This window comes from Barbatula barbatula (genome assembly GCF_947034865.1).
Source record: "Barbatula barbatula genome assembly, chromosome: 14".
Taxonomy (NCBI): domain Eukaryota; kingdom Metazoa; phylum Chordata; class Actinopteri; order Cypriniformes; family Nemacheilidae; genus Barbatula; species Barbatula barbatula.
The window spans coordinates 17,555,921-17,574,398 of NC_136777.1; the positions used below are offsets into that span (position 1 = coordinate 17,555,921).

Genomic DNA, 18,478 nt, shown 5'->3' on the forward strand with positions numbered 1-18,478 from the left:
CGTGCTAAACCTATGGCAGTCTGAGCTGGCAAATAACATGCAACCATCAGACAAAGGACAAGAGACACAGGAGGGTAATAAAGGGAAAAAACAACTGAGTAATAATGGCGAGCCGGTGTGAAACAATCTAGGGGAAAATTAAGCCAAGGGGCAAATAGCCGGCAGGTGCGCAAGTGACAACTAAGTGAATCACCAGTGAGAGGGAAACCCTAACAGCGAAACACAAGGGAGGGGCGAGTAACGTAGACACTGAGCATGTGACCTGCCGTGAAACAACAGCAAGCACGTGCTCAACAAAACACCGCTCCCGTGCCAGACAGCTACCAGAAAAGACAGAAGCCACAACATTATGAGCCTTTTCAAATGAAAAGCAAAGTCCACTTGAACTGTATTTCCCATGTCTTCTGAGTTATGAGCCTTTTCAAATGAAAAGCAAAGTCCATTTGAACTGTAATTCCCATGTCTTATGAGTTGTGAGCTTTTTCAAATGAAAAGCAAAGTCCATTTGAACTGTATTTCCCATGTCTTATGAGTTGTGAGCCTTTTCAAATGAAAAGCAAAGTCCATTTGAACTGTATTTCCCATGTCTTATGAGTTGTGAGCCTTTTCAAATGAAAAGCAAAGTCCAATTGAACTGTATTTCCCATGTCTTGTGAGTTATGAGCCTTTTCAAATGAAAAGCAAAGTCCACTTGAACTGTATTTCCCATGTCTTGTGAGTTGTGAGCCTTTTCAAATGAAAAGCAAAGTCCATTTGAACTGTATTTCCCAATTCGTGTCTTGCGTGATATTAGCCAATATCAAATTTAACAGGGCTTGAATTTCAGTGCTGGATTGCACATAATTTAAACCATTTATAATGCATGAAATTCCCACACAAATGTATTTCCTTAAAGCGGCCCTAACTCAGAAAGTTTCTGTATATCTCATGTTAATCTTGAGTACTTACAGAATAGTATCGCACAATCTTTTGTTTTATCATATTTAAAAATGGCAGATACAGATGTACTATTACTTCCGAATACCAGAGGTGGGGGACTCAAGTCACAATTTTCAGGACTCGGGACTTGCTTGATTAAAGTTAGAAAATGACTTGACTTGACTTTGACTTGAGAGCAAGTGACTTGAGACTTGACTTGACTTTAAATGGAAGACTCGACAATGACTTAAACTTTTAATATAAAGTAATGGAATTAGTTAAAATAATTATTGAGACTCAACAACACTACAGCGCCTGTGCCTTTAACGCTGCTCAACTCAAACCGCGTCAAACAAGGTGTACCGGCCAATTAGAGCAGTTACGATAGAAAGGAAACTGCTCATGCGTCTGGCGGCTTGAAATAGTTGTGGCGGTACAATGGCAGACAACATTCGAGCTCCACAAATAGTCACGTTTAGCTACAAGGACTTTAAACTGGACCGTGAAAATAAAAAAAGATTTGCCAGATGCAGAGTATGCAACGCAAGTATTTCGGACACGACAACCACAACATCGAATTTCATCCGACATTATAAAAACCACAAGGAAAGGTAAGAAATTAATTTCTTTATAGTCAGTGTAATAAAACGATTACTAATGTAATGAATTAATCGTTTCTGTATGTCATAATTTTGCCGTGGTTGTTTTTTTTTACTATTAGTAATGTGATCATCCCTGATAGGCCTACATCTCATCTCATAAGTAGATGAATTGAGAATTCTAGCTATATAACGGCGTAGGCCGAATTTTTATATTCTTAAAACATTAAAATAAGGAAGGGCTTCTCTGTATTAATTATAGGCTAATGTATATATTAAATGCGCGCATGTTCAAGTGGACAGGAGCTGAATAGCAGCTCACTTGTAGCCTACTGCATGACAGGCTGATGGACGCGCCGGTGCGATCACTTGCACTTAAATAACTCTTTAAAAACGTTTCGGTCATACTGACGAGAATAATTTCAAAGTTCGAATCTGTTAATTGTCTGCATTTTTTAATACTCACAATATCAACAAAACGTTTTGTGCTGTAAATAATTAAACAATTTAAAATAGAAAACAAATATTCTCAGATTATATATTACGTATGAAATGTGCATTATTGCGCGTCCACCGCAGAGGTGATGATTAAGCATCATAACTTCATCACTGGGCTATATTATCATACATTTTATTTATATTCTGCTGAAATTAAAAAGATTCATTCTGATTAACAAGATTCAAAATCGAAGTCAATAAAATGCTCCGAGATTCCCATCACTAGATGCAAATTTCCTATAGGCCTACTGTGCACTTTAATGGACAGCACAAGTATTACAGAATCATATATTTAAAACATAATAGGCAGATTTTCAGTCACTATACTTATTTTATAAGCTTCATAGCCTGTATACATGCTTAAGTCTTAAGTAATTCTGTCAGATACAAGTATTTCCATTTCTGTGTCTATTAAAAACATATGAAAATGCGTGGCTGCTGGAACCAAACTTTAAGCACATACATAGGCAAATGATCATCACAATAGATTTTCCTTACATTTAAAAATACATAGAACCGTATTTTCAGACTGGATTTCTTTTGTGTAAGCAACACTTTTATTTTCAAATATTAATGTTACACAGATATGCTTATAATTCATATATAGCAATGTGAATAAGATACATAATGTATATTAGTTCATCTTTTCTGTGCAAAAATAAACATGTATTGAAAAAATTGACCTGTTTATTTAGTACTGCGACTTGACACTTATCAGGACTCGACTTGACTTGCTTAGGGTGAACCCTTGACTTGACTTGCTTGATTTATCTAAACTGTGACTTGAGATTTGACTCGAGACTTGATGGTTAAGACTTGAGACTTGCTTGGACTTGACCATATGTGACTTGTCCCCATCTCTGCCGAATACATGCGGGACGTGTTGGGGCAGAACTAAAGCATGTGCGCACACATTGCCAAGAAAACAGACATCAGTTTCACTGTTCATGTCCAGAAATGTTTTAGCAGGGGATCCATCTATCAGTTTCAAACAAGTGTGGCGGGATGGTGAGGCGGAGAGCAAGATAACCTCACATTAAGATACGGAAAGGCTTAACTGTAGCCAACTATGCCACCTAAGGACTTTCACCCCAGGATATAATAGTGTTCAGAGGAAATCTAAACCCCAGGTTCGTTCTTTCCAGAGAGGACTGAGACAGTTCTGCAAATTAAAACAAATGTTTATTTTATTAAAATACAATTCCTATGACAGTCACTAAAAAGTACCTTCCAATACAGTTACCAACACGGGCCAAGAAAAGGTACATAAAAGAACAAACAATGTAAACACTACGGGCAGCCTTGGATTAAACACTGCACCCCAAAAAGAGGTGGGTAAAATACCCTTTCTACTATTGGAGCCCCGAGCACTTACAATAAGTACAGTTAATCACAAACAAAACTAAATAAATCAATAGTTACTGGTTCATCAGTGAACTTCCTCAATGGGAAGCACTTCGTCTACAACCACAAATGGGGGAAACCAAGGACGAAACCCAAAGCACCCAAATTATAGCAATTATTGAAAGAAATTGTCACAAAACAAAAACATTAATGAAAGTAAAACATTCAAAATAGAAACAAAACAGCAGCGTAATCCGGGGCAGTTCGTCTTGCCCTTAAAGATACGCTTGCACTGCCATAACTGGATGCAAGCCTGTTATACACGTCCCTCCGACTACGTTCACGATCCCTCTAGCTGCACTTGAAAGGTGTAATGACTGCAGGACACAAACCTTACATTACACACTAATATTATAAAATCACATTCTACATATCACTCATTATAAGATCACATTCCACACTGATTCACATACCTGATCAAACAATGAATGGGAAGATATGCTTACACTGCTCAGCTGGACGCAAGCCTGTTATGCAGGTCCCTCCGACTGCGTGCTCAACCAGTCTAACACATCTGTACAGGTTCTAGCTGCACTAGCACGGTATAATGACTGCCTGGAACAAACTTTAAATTATACACTAATATATGAAAACAAACCACATATCACTCACTCACTCACTCACTCACTCACTCACTCACTCACTCACTCACTCACTCACTCACTCACTCACTCACTCACTCACTCACTCACTCACTCACTCACTCACTCACATACCTGATTGACCAATACCCAGACTAAATGCCCCGAACAACACGACTCCACTAGGAACAGGCGACCAGGATGCAAAAAGTAACACTTACCCAGCCATTTGAATACTGCCTTTTTATTTAGAGCGCAATCATGGTAATTCGTCACCAGCCGGTTACCTGACACCACTAAATCTACTGGGCAGATACTGCCAGTTCTCCACCAGGGGGAGTTATAGGGAGATTTCTATTCCACGACACAAGCCTTATATCCAAAGTAAACATTAGGTTTGTGTATGTATTCTACAAATACATTTATATATAATAAAGGGTTATACATCGGGTATAAAGGGTGTCCGTACCTGGTGTCAGTCATGCCTCTTTTCTACACCTGGTGTCAGTCATGCCCGCTTAAAGAAAATCGAAACTAAATGCGTACTTGGCTTCTTCTTCCCGCACCACAGGTCCGGTTCTTGATAATCCTCCACTAGACCTGTCCTCTGAGAGTGGAGTGACCTATTGTTAGCTATGGTGACCTCTGCATTTAACCCGTCCAGTGAGTAGTGAACTCACTCACTGCAAGTGAACACACATACACCCAGAGAAGTGGGCTATCACTGCAGTGCCAGGGGAACAAGTGGGGGTAAGGTGCCTTGCTCAAGGGCACCTTAGTCGAACCAGCAACCTTCTGGTCACGAGTCCGATTGTCGAACCCTTAGGCCACGACTGCCCACACCGATAATGCATGCTCAGTGCCCCCGGTCCTGTATGGCATTACATTACAATACATTACCATAACCTCTTCACAATAATACACTCCACCCCGTTGGCTAAGGCTGTTCTAGCCCCACTGGCACTGAAAATGCATCCTCAGTGCCGCTGGTTCCGTTTGGCGTAACATTCCAACACACAACACCATTTTATCACGTGGTCATTTGGCAGCCAATATTATGTCCTTCCGGTTCAACCACAGTCAGTGGCTGCTTCTCTCAGCAACATTGTCAAGTTCTTTGACTACAGTCCGTTGAGCATGTCCTTTGATCCCCACTTCCTTAAGCAGCCTTGTTATTCTTACCTGTTTGCCTGTGGATTTGCCACAGTTTGGCTACTAAAAGTGTCATTGTCATATTTATTTATTTACTATGCCAAAGTAGTAATTTAACACATTTTACTCCCCATATCTGAACCTGATCTTACAGTAAATATGTCCCCTATTTAAAGCAGTAGTTCCTATTTTTATGAAAAAAAATTGACATGTACTGCCCTCTTGTGTCATAAGCATGAACTCTATAATTCTTCACTAGAACAAAAACAGTCGAACACAATTCATTGTTTTTCCATAGACCGCGGAACTGGGGGGGGCAGGGGGGCCACGGCCCGGGCAACTTTTGTACTCTGACAAACTATCTTATATGAATAAAAGCCTAAGTTGTATCCGTGTTTTTACGAGCCAAACAATACTAGCCACCACACAGCTTCACTCACTCTCACGAACTGCTGCGATAAAAAAAACTCACACTGACTACTGCATTTTGATTTGAAATTAGTGTGCATTGTTTATCAACTACGACGTTACGTCGACGTAGTTACTAGGTCTGTCATGTGAGAGCATCGTCGCGAGCTAACAGCGGGCACCTGTTTAACCCCTGGCGGCATTACCAGGCTGCGACAATGAAGGGACAGAAGTCAATGTCAGATTTTTAACAAATAAACTGGCAAAACAAAATGAGCAAACTACTCCAGCTTCCACTGTCGCCTCAACAACAGACCCGGAGCGCCCATCTCCACCACAGACTCAGACGAGCCCGCTAGCTGCTCTCCTCCGGCTTCAAGCCAAGCTACCGACAGCCACTGTACAAGTGAGTGCTGCGGGGGATCTCACAAAACCCTGCTGTTCTTATGAAGACCAAAAAGGTACAGGGGACTGGGTCTTCACAACAAGCAAGATCAGTTCAATATCAGTGGTTCAAAGATTTTAACTGGCTGACATTTTGTGACACGAGCGGAAAACTTTACTTGTTTTGTGGGTGTGAGTGTGTGTCTGTGCGGCTCTGCACATCAATCTGATAATAATGTCTTGACTTGTGATGATAATGACTATGATGTTGATTTAGATTCAAGGCAGCAAGATGAGTTGTGGTTGTGGACTGGATGTACTTTATGTGTTTGCTATAGTTTCATCTGTGCGTTTATGTGTAAATAGGCTTGGCCTGTTGTGTGTGAATGTAAGTGGGATCAGAGGGGTTAATCTGAGGAAACATGTGTGCGTGTTCATCATGTGTGTACTGTAGATGTGACTGTGTGGTGTCGGAATAAAATAAAGTGCTCCGCAATGTTATTTAATATATCAGTAATATTGTCTGTTTCAATGCATTTGCGCCCCACCCCCTCCGCGTGACTTGAAATTATGGCCCCCCCTTGTTCAGATGCGTTCCGCGGTCCATGGTTTTTGTGCAGCATTTCATTGCGACTTGTTAAAATGCAGACTTGTATCAGAGCTAAAACTTTGCTGGAGGAGCTGACCAAAGGTCTGGTATTAATGCAATGATTTAGTCAACTCTGGTAGCCTGTTGTCGCACTCCATTGGGCCTCAGATGTACTACAGCTACATTCCATAATAAAATAAAATATTTTTGAAGAATACTGTAATAGAAGTCTCCAATATTATTTAATCTACTTTTTGTAAAGGTTAAAACAATGGAAGTAATATTTTTGCTGCATTCATGTGCAGATGTAGTTTATTGCAAAAATTGTTCTAGTTATTGGTAACACCTTTTTTCTTTTGTGGTGGCTCATATCTGCTGTAATGGGTGAAGCAGTTTGTGGGGCCTTGCAGCATTCATTGGTGTGAATGTCTGAAATGAGAAGTTTGAAAAGAGATGTTTAAACAATGCCATGTTGGGTCCATGGTATAGAAAAAAAATGAATTGCAGTTTTTAGAGGATCAGTCTATTATTCATTTTAGTCATTTAAAAACGGAAGTAACAGTTTCTCATGCAAAAAAAGTGTTAATGTAGGTGTCAATGTGACAGTTAAAGTCAGGCTGAGAATAAGTATATTGAAAACAGATTCACGGTATGAGTGCTTTTCGGTTCCTTACAACCTCTTAAGTTTCAATATATCTTAGAAAAACATTTGATGCTAATGTGCATTTGTGTGTCTGAACTTGAGCATTTAATAACATCTTTCACGATACGAAAAGAAATGAAGAAAATAATTATTGACATCAAAGAAGCTTCAATATACATAAATTAATGTAGGACAGCACACTGTACACAACATATCATTCTTTAGTGCTGTTATCAGATGGTAAGGCTGGAGCATATGCCCGCATCTTGGGCCTCAGGCAGTAAAGAACCGGACAGATGGTCATTCCATCGCAGGAAACTCGCAGACAAACACAAAAACACATTAAAGGGCAATTTATTTACCCCAATTCCCAATGCATTCGGGCTGTGCTAGACAGCCAAAAGAACCCAAAAGATTTGATCTTTGGCTTGAGTAACTTGTGAGCATAATGCCCCACGACAGTTTATTTTAATCTAGACTGACTGTTGCAACATTTTAAAAAAAGACCAACCCAAGATGCAAAACAGGAAGTGTCACTTTACTTTAAATAAAAACAGGATATTCCTGGACATTGGAGATTTCCACTGTGTTGACAGTTCTGGATGGACAGATCAATGCCATTACAATATCAGTCTCTGGAAACTGTGAGAAAACATCTGCCCACATCCTGCCTCCATGTGTGGGTGTCCGTTTTTCTTTTTTAAATGTGAGAGAATTTGTCACATGATTGTCAGAAGGCCTTCTGTTTTGTGCAGACTTGGAAGACAAATCGAGTTTTATTTTTTAATTTTTTAAATACAACATCAACATCAAACCTTTAAACGTTAACCCTGCACATTTAAAAAAATACTGTGAATATTAAAATAAGTTGGTTTGGTTTTTGTTCCTCATAACACAAAGTGCATGTGAATCTAATGCAGTTATTTTCCAGACTTTGCAACAATTTGGATAGCCTTGATCCAATCCTTGCGCTCCTCCGCTGTAGCTGCTTGCAGGTAGTAGTGTATCTCATCAGAAGTGATGATTTCAAAGAGATTCCCATCAACCTCATGTCTCTTCGCTGTCAAAAAAAAGAGAAATAAACTTTAAAGCATAATGTTTTACTATCCTGGTGCCGTAACATTAAGTTTATTTTATGACATCACAAAAAAACAGGGTGAGGTCACATTACACATCACACTAATATGAATAATAATAAATTACTTTCATGGTCCTTCCAAACCACACATTTTTTTGAGTTTGACAAAATTAGTGTAATTGGAAAAGACCTTGTTTGTGAGATGCTTTCATCCATAGAGACTTATTCAAGGTATATTTTATATGTCTGTATGTCATACCATCAGGCACATGTTCCACAGCAGTAATGACTGACCCACGCAGATGAATGGACCCTAGGGGATCTTCTTCACCCTAAGCACATAGAGACAGACAGGTTTCAATACTTCTCCAGACAGTACAGGAAACTCTATCTTTAAAGATGACAAAAACATGCTCACCTTGGTGGGATCATAGTAGTGGATGTAAGCAGGATCATCTCTAAGGATAAACTTCCTGACTTTCCAATTTTTTCGCCGGTGGCCCTAAAAGGAGAAAAAGATTACGAAAGCTTGTCCAGCTCACCCCTGAAGTACAATAAAAATACATTTTCATGTTTTGTAACGCAGCATTTACAGTAAGTGTGTTGGTGTGTGATAATTTTATGAATTTAATGTTATTCTTTATTTTGTTTTAAAAATAAGCAGAATAGTTGTTTTTAAGTTGTCAATGTTTCAATACCCAGATATATGAGCAGATATTGGCAGGTATATATCACATGCACATTTTCACATCATACTGCATGTCGGTGCAGCACAGATTCTCACCTGTTTCAGCAAACAGCCCTGTCTGACTATAGCACCTCTGAACTCCTCCTTCATAATCACATCTTCATCGCTGGAGTAACCTTCACAGAAGAACCCACTATCTGCCTGCAGATCAACAAACATGATGACTCGCCACATTAGCGCTGTTTTTTTTAAAAGACCCACTAATTCTGTTCTATCACATGCTTCATAGATTACTTCTTAGATTCCAACACATTTCCTCATAAGAAAAACCAGTAGTGTGCTAAACACATGCTATGGCTCTGTTCCAAAACCCAGCAGGCTGCTTTCTGTCTACATAGACAGGTGCATTCTTTGGAAACAATTTCAAGAACTGAAGTGAAACCTTAAAAGTAACTAATTTTGAATGCAACATATAGCAGCAATGCTGTGCATCATGAAAATGAATGAAGTTACGAATACAGCAATTAGCATGTAACTTCACTATATTGTTACAGAATACACGCAACTATTTTCCAACCATCAAGTTTGAAATTTTTTATTTTGGGTTGTACTTACAAAATAATAAAGAGCATCGGTTTGGTCCAGGAAAGCACATTCTGCTCCTTTTTCAGCTGCATCTTTGGAGAACTCTCCAGCCGGCTGCAGAAAACCCTCATTGAGCAGTCCAGTGGCCAGCATCAAGCCCTCGGCTCTGTTCCTGGCCTTTCCTTCAGAAACCAACCAATCAATGACTGTGTTTCCTGTTAATAGATCACCACAGGCAAGCCGTGAGGGGTGAAATAGTATTAACCTGCAAAATTGTTTCTGCCTAAACAGCAATGAGAATAAACAAATAGCAAAATGAAGAATTTTCAAGAAAAGTTCTTTGTTTCTTAAATTCTCTCAAATTAGTTTCCATGGGTTTTCACTGTATGTCAACAATTGCCTCAGTCTGTGTCTAATTTCTCTAAAGAAAACCTTTGAGCAATAGCGTTTTGGCTGGGTGTGGTTGTGGAGCAGTTCAGTGGAAGAGTTATGAAACAATTGCTTTTTAAAAAAAAGAGTTTAAGTCTCTAATGGCATGCACATGACACAAATAGTGTAATTTCCCTGTATTTACTGTACTATAGAGCACAGACAACTGTCTGAAAAAGTGCTGTATACCATAAAACAGAGTGCATCAAATCCTTCAAATTACATTTGTTGGTGTAACCCAATGAAGCCAGGTTAATTCAATCAAATATGTCATATTTTTGATGTCATTTAGATTAATTGAAAGCACGATGTTAGATCACAAATCAAATGCTATGATTTGAACAAGACCGCCCAAATGTAAACGCAAGTAAGGTGGGCGTACCTGTCAGTACAATTGAAAAGGAACATGATTTTCCAAATATGGTAAGCGGCGTTACATTTCCTTCACACGGTTGCAGTATTTGACCAATCATAACACACTGGTTAACTGGCCAAATATAGCACACCTTGCTTTTCAGAGTCAAATCTGTGCGTTTCAGAGAGGCGGGGCAAGTATACAACGTTACAAGGACGTTAAATCGTGTATACACATTGATTACATCTAAAGCTAACGATTCATTTTGGTCGTGTCATACGACTTCTTTAAAATTGTAGTTCTCAGTTTTGAGTTGAAAGGTTCTGCCTATCATTGGCAAACAATGAAACTTGTTTTTCATTTTGCCAGTGAGGCTGTAAGATGGGTAAGAAATCAAACCGTGGGTTTTCACAGGATTTCCTCTGTACCTGTGAAACAGTGATTGAACAGCCTTTTATCCTTTTCTACTTTCAGCTCTTTAACCCCGGTGTCTTGATCTTTCATTAAGACATAAATTGCACTGCAGAAAAACAGAATAAAAAGGGCAACACTTTACATACGATTACATTTGTAAACATCAGTAAACAACATTAAAGAACAGAAACTACGTTTTAATATTAGTTCATGTTCGTTTTAACATTTCCTAATACATTACAGTCAAATGTTGCATCCAATAGTTAATGCACAGGTACATATTAACTGTATTTGTATTAAATAAAGATTAATAAAAGCTGTAAAAATCTTCAGTTAAGTTCAGGTAAACTAATGTGTTTACCAATGTTAACTTTAATGTGAAGTGTTACAAAGTTTATCAAGAGATATAACATTAATAATGATGACAGTGACCTGATGTCAAAATAACTAGATTTCCCCCCAAAAAATCACACTTATTTGATATATTCTCCAGTTTTGTAAATAAAATCATGAAGGGCCTATAGGGTAATACCTCAGATTAACACTTTCCGGCAATCTAATAGATCTTCGTGTTGACCTTCTGGCAAACCTTTTTCCGCTCTCTAAACAAGTGATTGCTCTCTTGATATCTTTGATCCAGAGCTCTCTCTCCTCTAGGTGGGTTGCTTGAAAGAAATGTTCCTGTTTCTTAGTTGTACCGACTTTGAACACTAACTGTCGGAAACACATGAAGGGCATGATAAGAAAATCAAGAAATCATGATCAATTCAGGAATATCCTCAGCAGACACAATTTTTTCACCGTTCTTTTTGGGAAATCCTGACAGGGGGTGGTGAGAGCTGCTCCCTTCAGAGGGATCATTCCCTTTGGACTGCTGTCTGTCTTCTTCTTGTAAAATTCTATGGCATCATCCGCTAACACCACCCACAACACTTTCCATGTGTTCAGCACAGTACCCTGCAGAGGAAGAGTACTGCTTTAGCATCCCCAAGTCACCAATCAAACAAGATTTATAATTGTAAATAGATTTGATAAAATGTCAATGGCATCCTTTTTCAGGTGTAAGCGAGGTACCAATAAATGTATTCCTTGTGGTTAAACTGTGTTTGATTAACAACACATGAGTAAGTTATTTTCACGGTTGGAAAATAATCAAAGTTTATCGGATATCCGGGACACATGACAATGAAAACATGGCAGATGTGCATACTACACCCACTCACGCTTTATATAATGTACTGATTTAACAGTACTCGATCTCAGAGACACCTTTTTAATCCCTATTCAAAGGCAACAAATTGTTTTATTTTAAATATTTTTTTATGTTGACTCAGCCACAAAAGAGACAATGTAAACATGTAGGCTATTCCTATATGTCATAGCACTAAAAACTTAACACTGTTGAAAAGTCTTTGACTCTGTTTTAAATCAAGATGTGGCTGTTATGTTTATTCGCTGTCCAACACTGAACACAACATGTTGCGCTCAACTGTAATTTCTGTCAGTTTCAGTTCTGTCTTGTTGCCTGTACGCAAAGTAGTGGTCAAAATTTTACTTCACTTTCCATTGCCAGATCCTTATTGCAAATGTACACCATTGATTTGACAGATAAATTGTAAATATGATAAAATGAGCCTTTTATATAGGCCTACTTATATTTTGGATCCCTGAAAAGTATAAATTCTGGTTTTGAAAGGGGAAGGATGTCTTAACCCTTCTCCCTAATATTACTCAAGTAATGGTAATGGAAATGATGACAAAATGTCAGCACATGATAAAAGAACTAGTGGTCATTCCAACTAAAGTATCTTTATGTTGTAAAGTCACCAGTATATAAAACTTACAGTGAGTTTAGCTAATTACACCAAGTTTACATGCACGCAATGTGATAAAACAGAAAAATTATCAATACTCCATATTAGAAACCCTGATATCAAAGAAAAAGAACTACAGCTGGAGAATAGAATGCCACGTCTTACCTTTTTCACCAAGTAGCCCTCTCTAATCGTTGTGGGTTCCATAACTATACACTACAAGTAGCTGTTTCTCTTCTGTGTGATGGAGTGGTGAATGTGAGAACCAAAGATTTCAGCAGAATTTCTATTTCTGACGTGTATGACGTCTGTTGACAGCTATAGACAGTTTTTGATGAAAGGGAAGTTGCATGTTGCCTGGCAGACAACTTCATGGTCATCTTGTTTCCTCTTCATTCTAAACCACATAGCAAATGAGTCAGAGAGTAAATGATACTGCCTACTGTATGTTTGATGATAATTCACACGCACACAAGAATGTTTTTTCGTGTGTGTTTATCAACGATAGTAAAATGTCATATGCCCATTCTGGTGATGTTCATTCAAATAATAACATTTCGGTTTGTTTCCTTTTTTTGAAGAACATTATTTAACATCATTTATTTGACACAAAAGAACAATTCAAGTAGCCAGCATAAATTGGTACTTGATGTGAAGGTTATTCATCGTAAAACCATGAAGAAATAGTTCTCTCGTTTAGTTAAACAAACAATACGTTCACAGGAAGTGAGGTTAAAAGGGGTAAGATGTGTAATGAAGGATAGAAGCACACACTGCACATTTGCGGTGACTGATGTGTGACCCAGCCCATACAGTTTACGAAAAATGTCAAGATCAAAATAAAGCAGTAAGATAGTGTGTACACTCTTCTGCTGCTTCAAATACTAATGCTGGCAAGAGAATTAACAAATGAAAGTGTTTCAACAAGTGGTTTTTAAATGACACATGGCAACTCTTGTCTTATTAGCACACTCCAAATTGTCCAAGTCACACCATGTCCAAGTTATATAGTACTTCTGTAGTTTTTTTGTCATATTCAGATTTTTATATTTAAATGGCTAAAGCAACTTTTAATCAGTTGCATAAGCAAAACATTACTACAATATTGTATACAAATTCTTATCAGTTCCATGCTTCAGTTTTGGGAGATTTTTGACATTTTGATCACATGCATAAGCTTCAGTCAGGCTTCATGTGCTACAAGACTCAACAGCACTGACTGATGATGATGTATTCAGCCCATGGAAACCCCCATGTCTCCGATTCGATAGAGTTAGCTTTCCATAGTGGTTAAAACATGGCGCTAGCAAAACCAAGGTCATGGGTTAAATCCAGGAGATTGCACATAGTCAGAAATAAATGTATATTACAATGCAATGTATGTTGCTTTGGATAAAAGCGTTTGCCAAATGTGTAAATGTCTCCGAATCCATACGTTTTTTTCAATGCTGTTTTTGTGCAATAACTTCACACTAATACACTCATGATTTTTAAAGCTCTTGCAAAAGAGGCATGTGCTAACAAGTTGTTTAATGTGAAAATAGACGTTTTCTGTGACGTTAAACATCCTTAAAATCTTTCACAAAACGTGCAGGGGCACAGATCTAAAAAATGTGGCTGGAGATTCAACTCTAAATGTGGAAATTTGAAGACTTGCCTCGTTGTTAACTTAACTATTATTTATTTCATGAGAACCCAACTGTCTTGTCCTGCCCTCTCTCTCTCCCGCTGTCTTGTTTTTTCCACGTTCTTTCATAAAGGCTAAAAATATCTATAAAATTGTTGCAGGTCACATTTTTGCAAGCAGTTACAGGCTTTGATATTTTGATGAATTATAGAAATGTATAGTTTTTAACAACTTGAAGATGAGTAATAGATCGCAGAATATTTATTTTTGGATGAACTATCCCTGAAAGTAAATTTCAGCAGGTTTCTGGAGTTTGTAACAAAATACATTGTGATGTAGTTGTACCCATCTCTGGAAACATACAATCATCAATTTGTCAGTTAAAATAAGCAAACCTTACTTCATATAGTGGCCAGATGGTATTGTCATTTTAATTCTCACAGTGTCCACAGATTAACAGATTACTCTTAAAGGTATAGTTCACCCAAAAATGAACATTCTGTCATTGTTTATTCACCCTCAGATTGTTCCAAACCTGTATGAATGTTCTGATGAACACTGAGACTCCCATAGTATTTATTTTCCCAACTTTTGCAGTAAATGGGGAGCCCGATCTGTTCGGTTACTGACATTCTTCCAAATATCTTCCTATGTGTTAAGCAGAACAAAAAAAATTATAAAGATTTCAAACAACCAGGGTGAGTCAATTATGACATAATTCAAAACTATCACTTTAATTGATGGCCTTTGTAATATTGCTTTAATGTCTGTATTTGTGCACACTATTCCCTTAGGTGGATGATGCCCCTCTTTATTTCTGCCAACAAATGACAGCCAACAAAACCCATTTTGCCACTGGTGGATCACCTAGCGATAATTGAAGGGTTGTCAAACTCCTTGAGGGTTAATGCATGAACACACGATTCCCTACACACATTAACATTTATCAAGTCAGCAGATAGCCTTATCCAAAGCAATTTAGACCTTCTTACATCAGTGTGTGTGTTGCCATCAAAGCCTTTGTACCAGACATGTTCTTCCAATTGAGCCACATGATGTTTAAGCAGCTGATCTTTCTCTGAATCCCTGATGCGCACACACACACGCTGTATTATGTTAATCTGCAGTGTTACACCTCCTCTCTCTTGATCTCATGCATGGATTACTGTCTCTGTGTAGAGGATTATGTACGGAAACAGTTCATGAGGTTTGAGTGCACATCTCTGCTGTAGTTCAGTCGGATATTTCGACCCTCAGTCTCTACCTCTCTGCATTATATCGTCTGTAATATGGCCGACAACATACCACAGCTGATTAAAATAGGTGTCTCATTGAAAACGACTCCGAATAATGGACCCGTTTACTTCAAGTCCGACGGGACGAGATTCGGGCAGAGCAGAACCATCAAATTATTGACCGGAACCAAATACAAGATCGATGTGGTCGTTAAACCGGGAGCCGTACAGGCGACGTAAGTGTAGCCTACATCAGCATCAGCATCATCGTCATCTTTTATTCAGAATGCGACGTGTTTATTCTTGCATTTTATGTATAATGGTTTGGTATTGTTAATATTCCCTGTCAATATTATGAAATATAACAAAAAACAAGTAGCGGTAATTTTTTTGACATTCTATGAAATGGGAATTCATTCATATAGCCTATAGTGATTTTTCCAGTTTTGCTTTGTTTCAAACCAGTAAACACCCTTTTGTAGAACAAATTGTAGAAACGTTAGAAAAAACACATAGTATAAATGAAAAAAAAAATGATAAAAAACAGGAACATTATGAAAAAGATTAAGGTAAATGGTATTATTACACATTTCTCATAAGATGTACAATAGCACAACTGGTGTATAATGCTCTCAGTGATTCGTGGGCTATATTATTAAGGTAAATCATAAAGTAAAAGCATTACAATTGTTTTTGTTTTAATTTGTTAAGTATTATGTTACACATGTTTTTATAAAGTTGGGAAAAATGTTCATTACCAAAACTCATGGGGTCCAGGACATAATTCTTGTTGTTCGGTCTACACTGCTCGATACTTTTTTTAACCAAAAATGGCTTAAAGTAGCCTTAGTTGTTTTTTTTATTGTTGTATCTGCTATATCTCTTACTCTTTCACAACTACAGTAAACGTCTCATTTCGTAGATCTATGACTGTTGGTGGGGTGACTTTTCCTTTGGAACAGCAGTCTAAAGATCCTCAGTCTGTAGTATACACTGGAATGTATGACACTGAGGGAGTAGCACACACCAAAAGTGGAGAGAGACAGCCGGTTCAAGTCAATATACAGGTGAGACAATATTGTTTCAAATGCTGACCAGTTATTTCACCAACCCATCTCTAAACTCAATGTGTTTTGATCAGATTACGAATCTACATAGGCAGCATTTTAGGGCCTAAATATTCTTGGACATTCTACCAGAAACGTACCTTGACAGGGCCTGACACTTTAGCTCGTCCTCCTAAAAAAACATACAAAAAAGCAATTTAATGACAGAACTCACCCATGATCAGTGTCAGCTTTATCTCAGTCAAACCAAAGGTTGTTGCACACATTTTATGTTGAGTTTTATGTGAACGTGACAGGACTGACCAAAAACACGCGGACAGTTGTAAAACAGTATGTATAATTTCAGGTTTTAATCAATTGATATGAATGATAACAACTTACACTTGCTATATTGATAGAGTTTTTTTTCTTAATAAAATTTTTAGCATAACAAAACTATGAAAGATGTAGGTCTAATTTGGCTGAGGACAAGGGACAGGATTTGTGATTTTTAAAAGTGTTTTTAATAAAGAAAAAAATATCCGAGAACCTAATGAATGACATAGTCCTTTACAGAACCTTTGGGATGAAATATTCACTACAACAGTCTAGGGACAGATAATGTACATTTCTGGTAGAATGTCCCTTCTTAATGAAAACCTGAAAAGGAACATAAGTGACTGTTAAAACAAGAGGTGATGCTAAAGTGTCATTTCTCCGCCTAACAGTTTTCTCAGGTGGGCCTTTTTGAGACTGTCTGGCAGGTCAAGTTCTACAATTACAACAAAAGAGACCACTGCCAGTGGGGAAACAGCTTTAACAGCATCGAGTACGAGTGCAAACCAAATGACACACGGACCCTTATGTGGATAAATAAAGAACTGTTTCTGTAAAAGAGGTTTAGACGTAAAGGTTGTGGACTGGTTCTAAAATTAACAGCATTTGTCACAACTGTTTCAACTTTCACCTAAGAGGAAACTTCTTCAGAACCGTGTGTGTCGACACGTACATGTGTGAAATTTGTTTCACAAGCCACCATGTCTTAATTTTGTGTGTGAAACAGGGATATACATATATTAATAAAACTTCGGAGAAAGAAACCCCAATGCTGAATCACAGAAATCGTTGTTTTTAAAATGAATCAGCGGTTCCTGATTGTGTAATGGTGCATCCATTGCTGTTTAAATTGTATATATAGAATGTGGGAGTTTTGTTGAAACTGTCTTGGTGTTGCAGGAAAAAGAATGACTGATGCAACACGGTTGCACTTTAACTTGTATGGTCTTTTGTTTACTTTACCAGTTGTCTAACTCTAAAACCCTGTGAAGACGATGTTTACTTTTACACATTTTATTACAGATGCATGATAATGCAATTACAGGATCAAGGAAATGTGACCCAAAATGAAAATATGTTCTTTAGTGTCTTTTATAATGAAAAACTATAAAGATGTATTGAGATATATGTGCAATAACTTTTCCACTTGTCTTTGTATTTTCCAGAATTGTATATACTATTGTATATTATTTATTTGATCAATAAAAACAATAAAATATTCCAAGAATGAGATCTGTTTCAACATTAAGAATGAGAGGAAATCCATTTAAGTCAAACAAACATAGAAGTCTTATTTGTTACATCTGTTTAATTTGTTTCACAACCAAGAGACAACAAGTATTAAACAAGTATTCACATACAGTAGGTATGGTGGCCATAGTAAGAGATGTACATATAAACCTTGATTGTTCTGTATCTGTGTGCCTTCATCATAATAAAGCAACTAATAAAGGTTACCAGCAGAAGGCGCTGAAGACTTTCACAATATGGACCCCAAGACCCAGTCTTGATCTGAAAATGTAGCTGAAACCATTTCAAAACGTTATTGTCTAAAAGTTCTCTGAAATCTCAAACAGTTCAGCTTTGAACATTAGAAGAGACCAAAAATGTGACTAAACACTTCAAAGATCCACAAACAAGACATAAATATTAACAATGTCATATGTACAATTGAATAGTGAAAACTATAATTCT

General features: G+C 37.7%; 2 protein-coding genes across 2 annotated transcripts; one reads left to right on the forward strand and one right to left on the reverse strand.

Moving 5' to 3' along the window:
* Positions 1-7,945: 7,945 nt before the first annotated feature.
* Positions 7,946-12,938, reverse strand: plek (pleckstrin). The gene is made up of 9 exons (XM_079472774.1): positions 12,705-12,938; positions 11,527-11,682; positions 11,258-11,439; positions 10,740-10,831; positions 9,558-9,742; positions 9,039-9,143; positions 8,673-8,756; positions 8,514-8,586; positions 7,946-8,236 (listed from the first exon to the last, which is right to left on the reverse strand). The coding sequence occupies exons 1-9, from the start codon at positions 12,744-12,746 to the stop codon at positions 8,097-8,099; spliced, it is 1,059 nt and encodes a 352-aa protein (XP_079328900.1). The 5' UTR covers positions 12,747-12,938; the 3' UTR covers positions 7,946-8,096.
* Positions 12,939-15,455: 2,517 nt separating this feature from the next.
* On the forward strand, positions 15,456-17,340 carry cnrip1b (cannabinoid receptor interacting protein 1b; the record flags this gene model as incomplete). The annotated part of the gene is made up of 3 exons (XM_079473668.1): positions 15,456-15,637; positions 16,324-16,468; positions 17,176-17,340. The coding sequence occupies 3 exons, from the start codon at positions 15,456-15,458 to the stop codon at positions 17,338-17,340; spliced, it is 492 nt and encodes a 163-aa protein (XP_079329794.1).
* Between the last annotated feature and the right edge of the window lie 1,138 nt (positions 17,341-18,478).

Bases quoted from the DNA above. Each gene is read 5' to 3' on its own strand.
- plek (XM_079472774.1), bottom strand. From the start codon at position 12,746: ATGGAACCCACAACGATTAGAGAGGGCTACTTGGTGAAAAAG. The intron at 9,743-10,739 runs GTACAGAGGAAA...ATCTATTAACAG, and splicing joins GTTCAATCACTGTTTCACAG to GAAACACAGTCATTGATTGG. The intron at 8,237-8,513 runs GTATGACATACA...TTTTTTTGACAG, and splicing joins TGTGGAACATGTGCCTGATG to CGAAGAGACATGAGGTTGAT.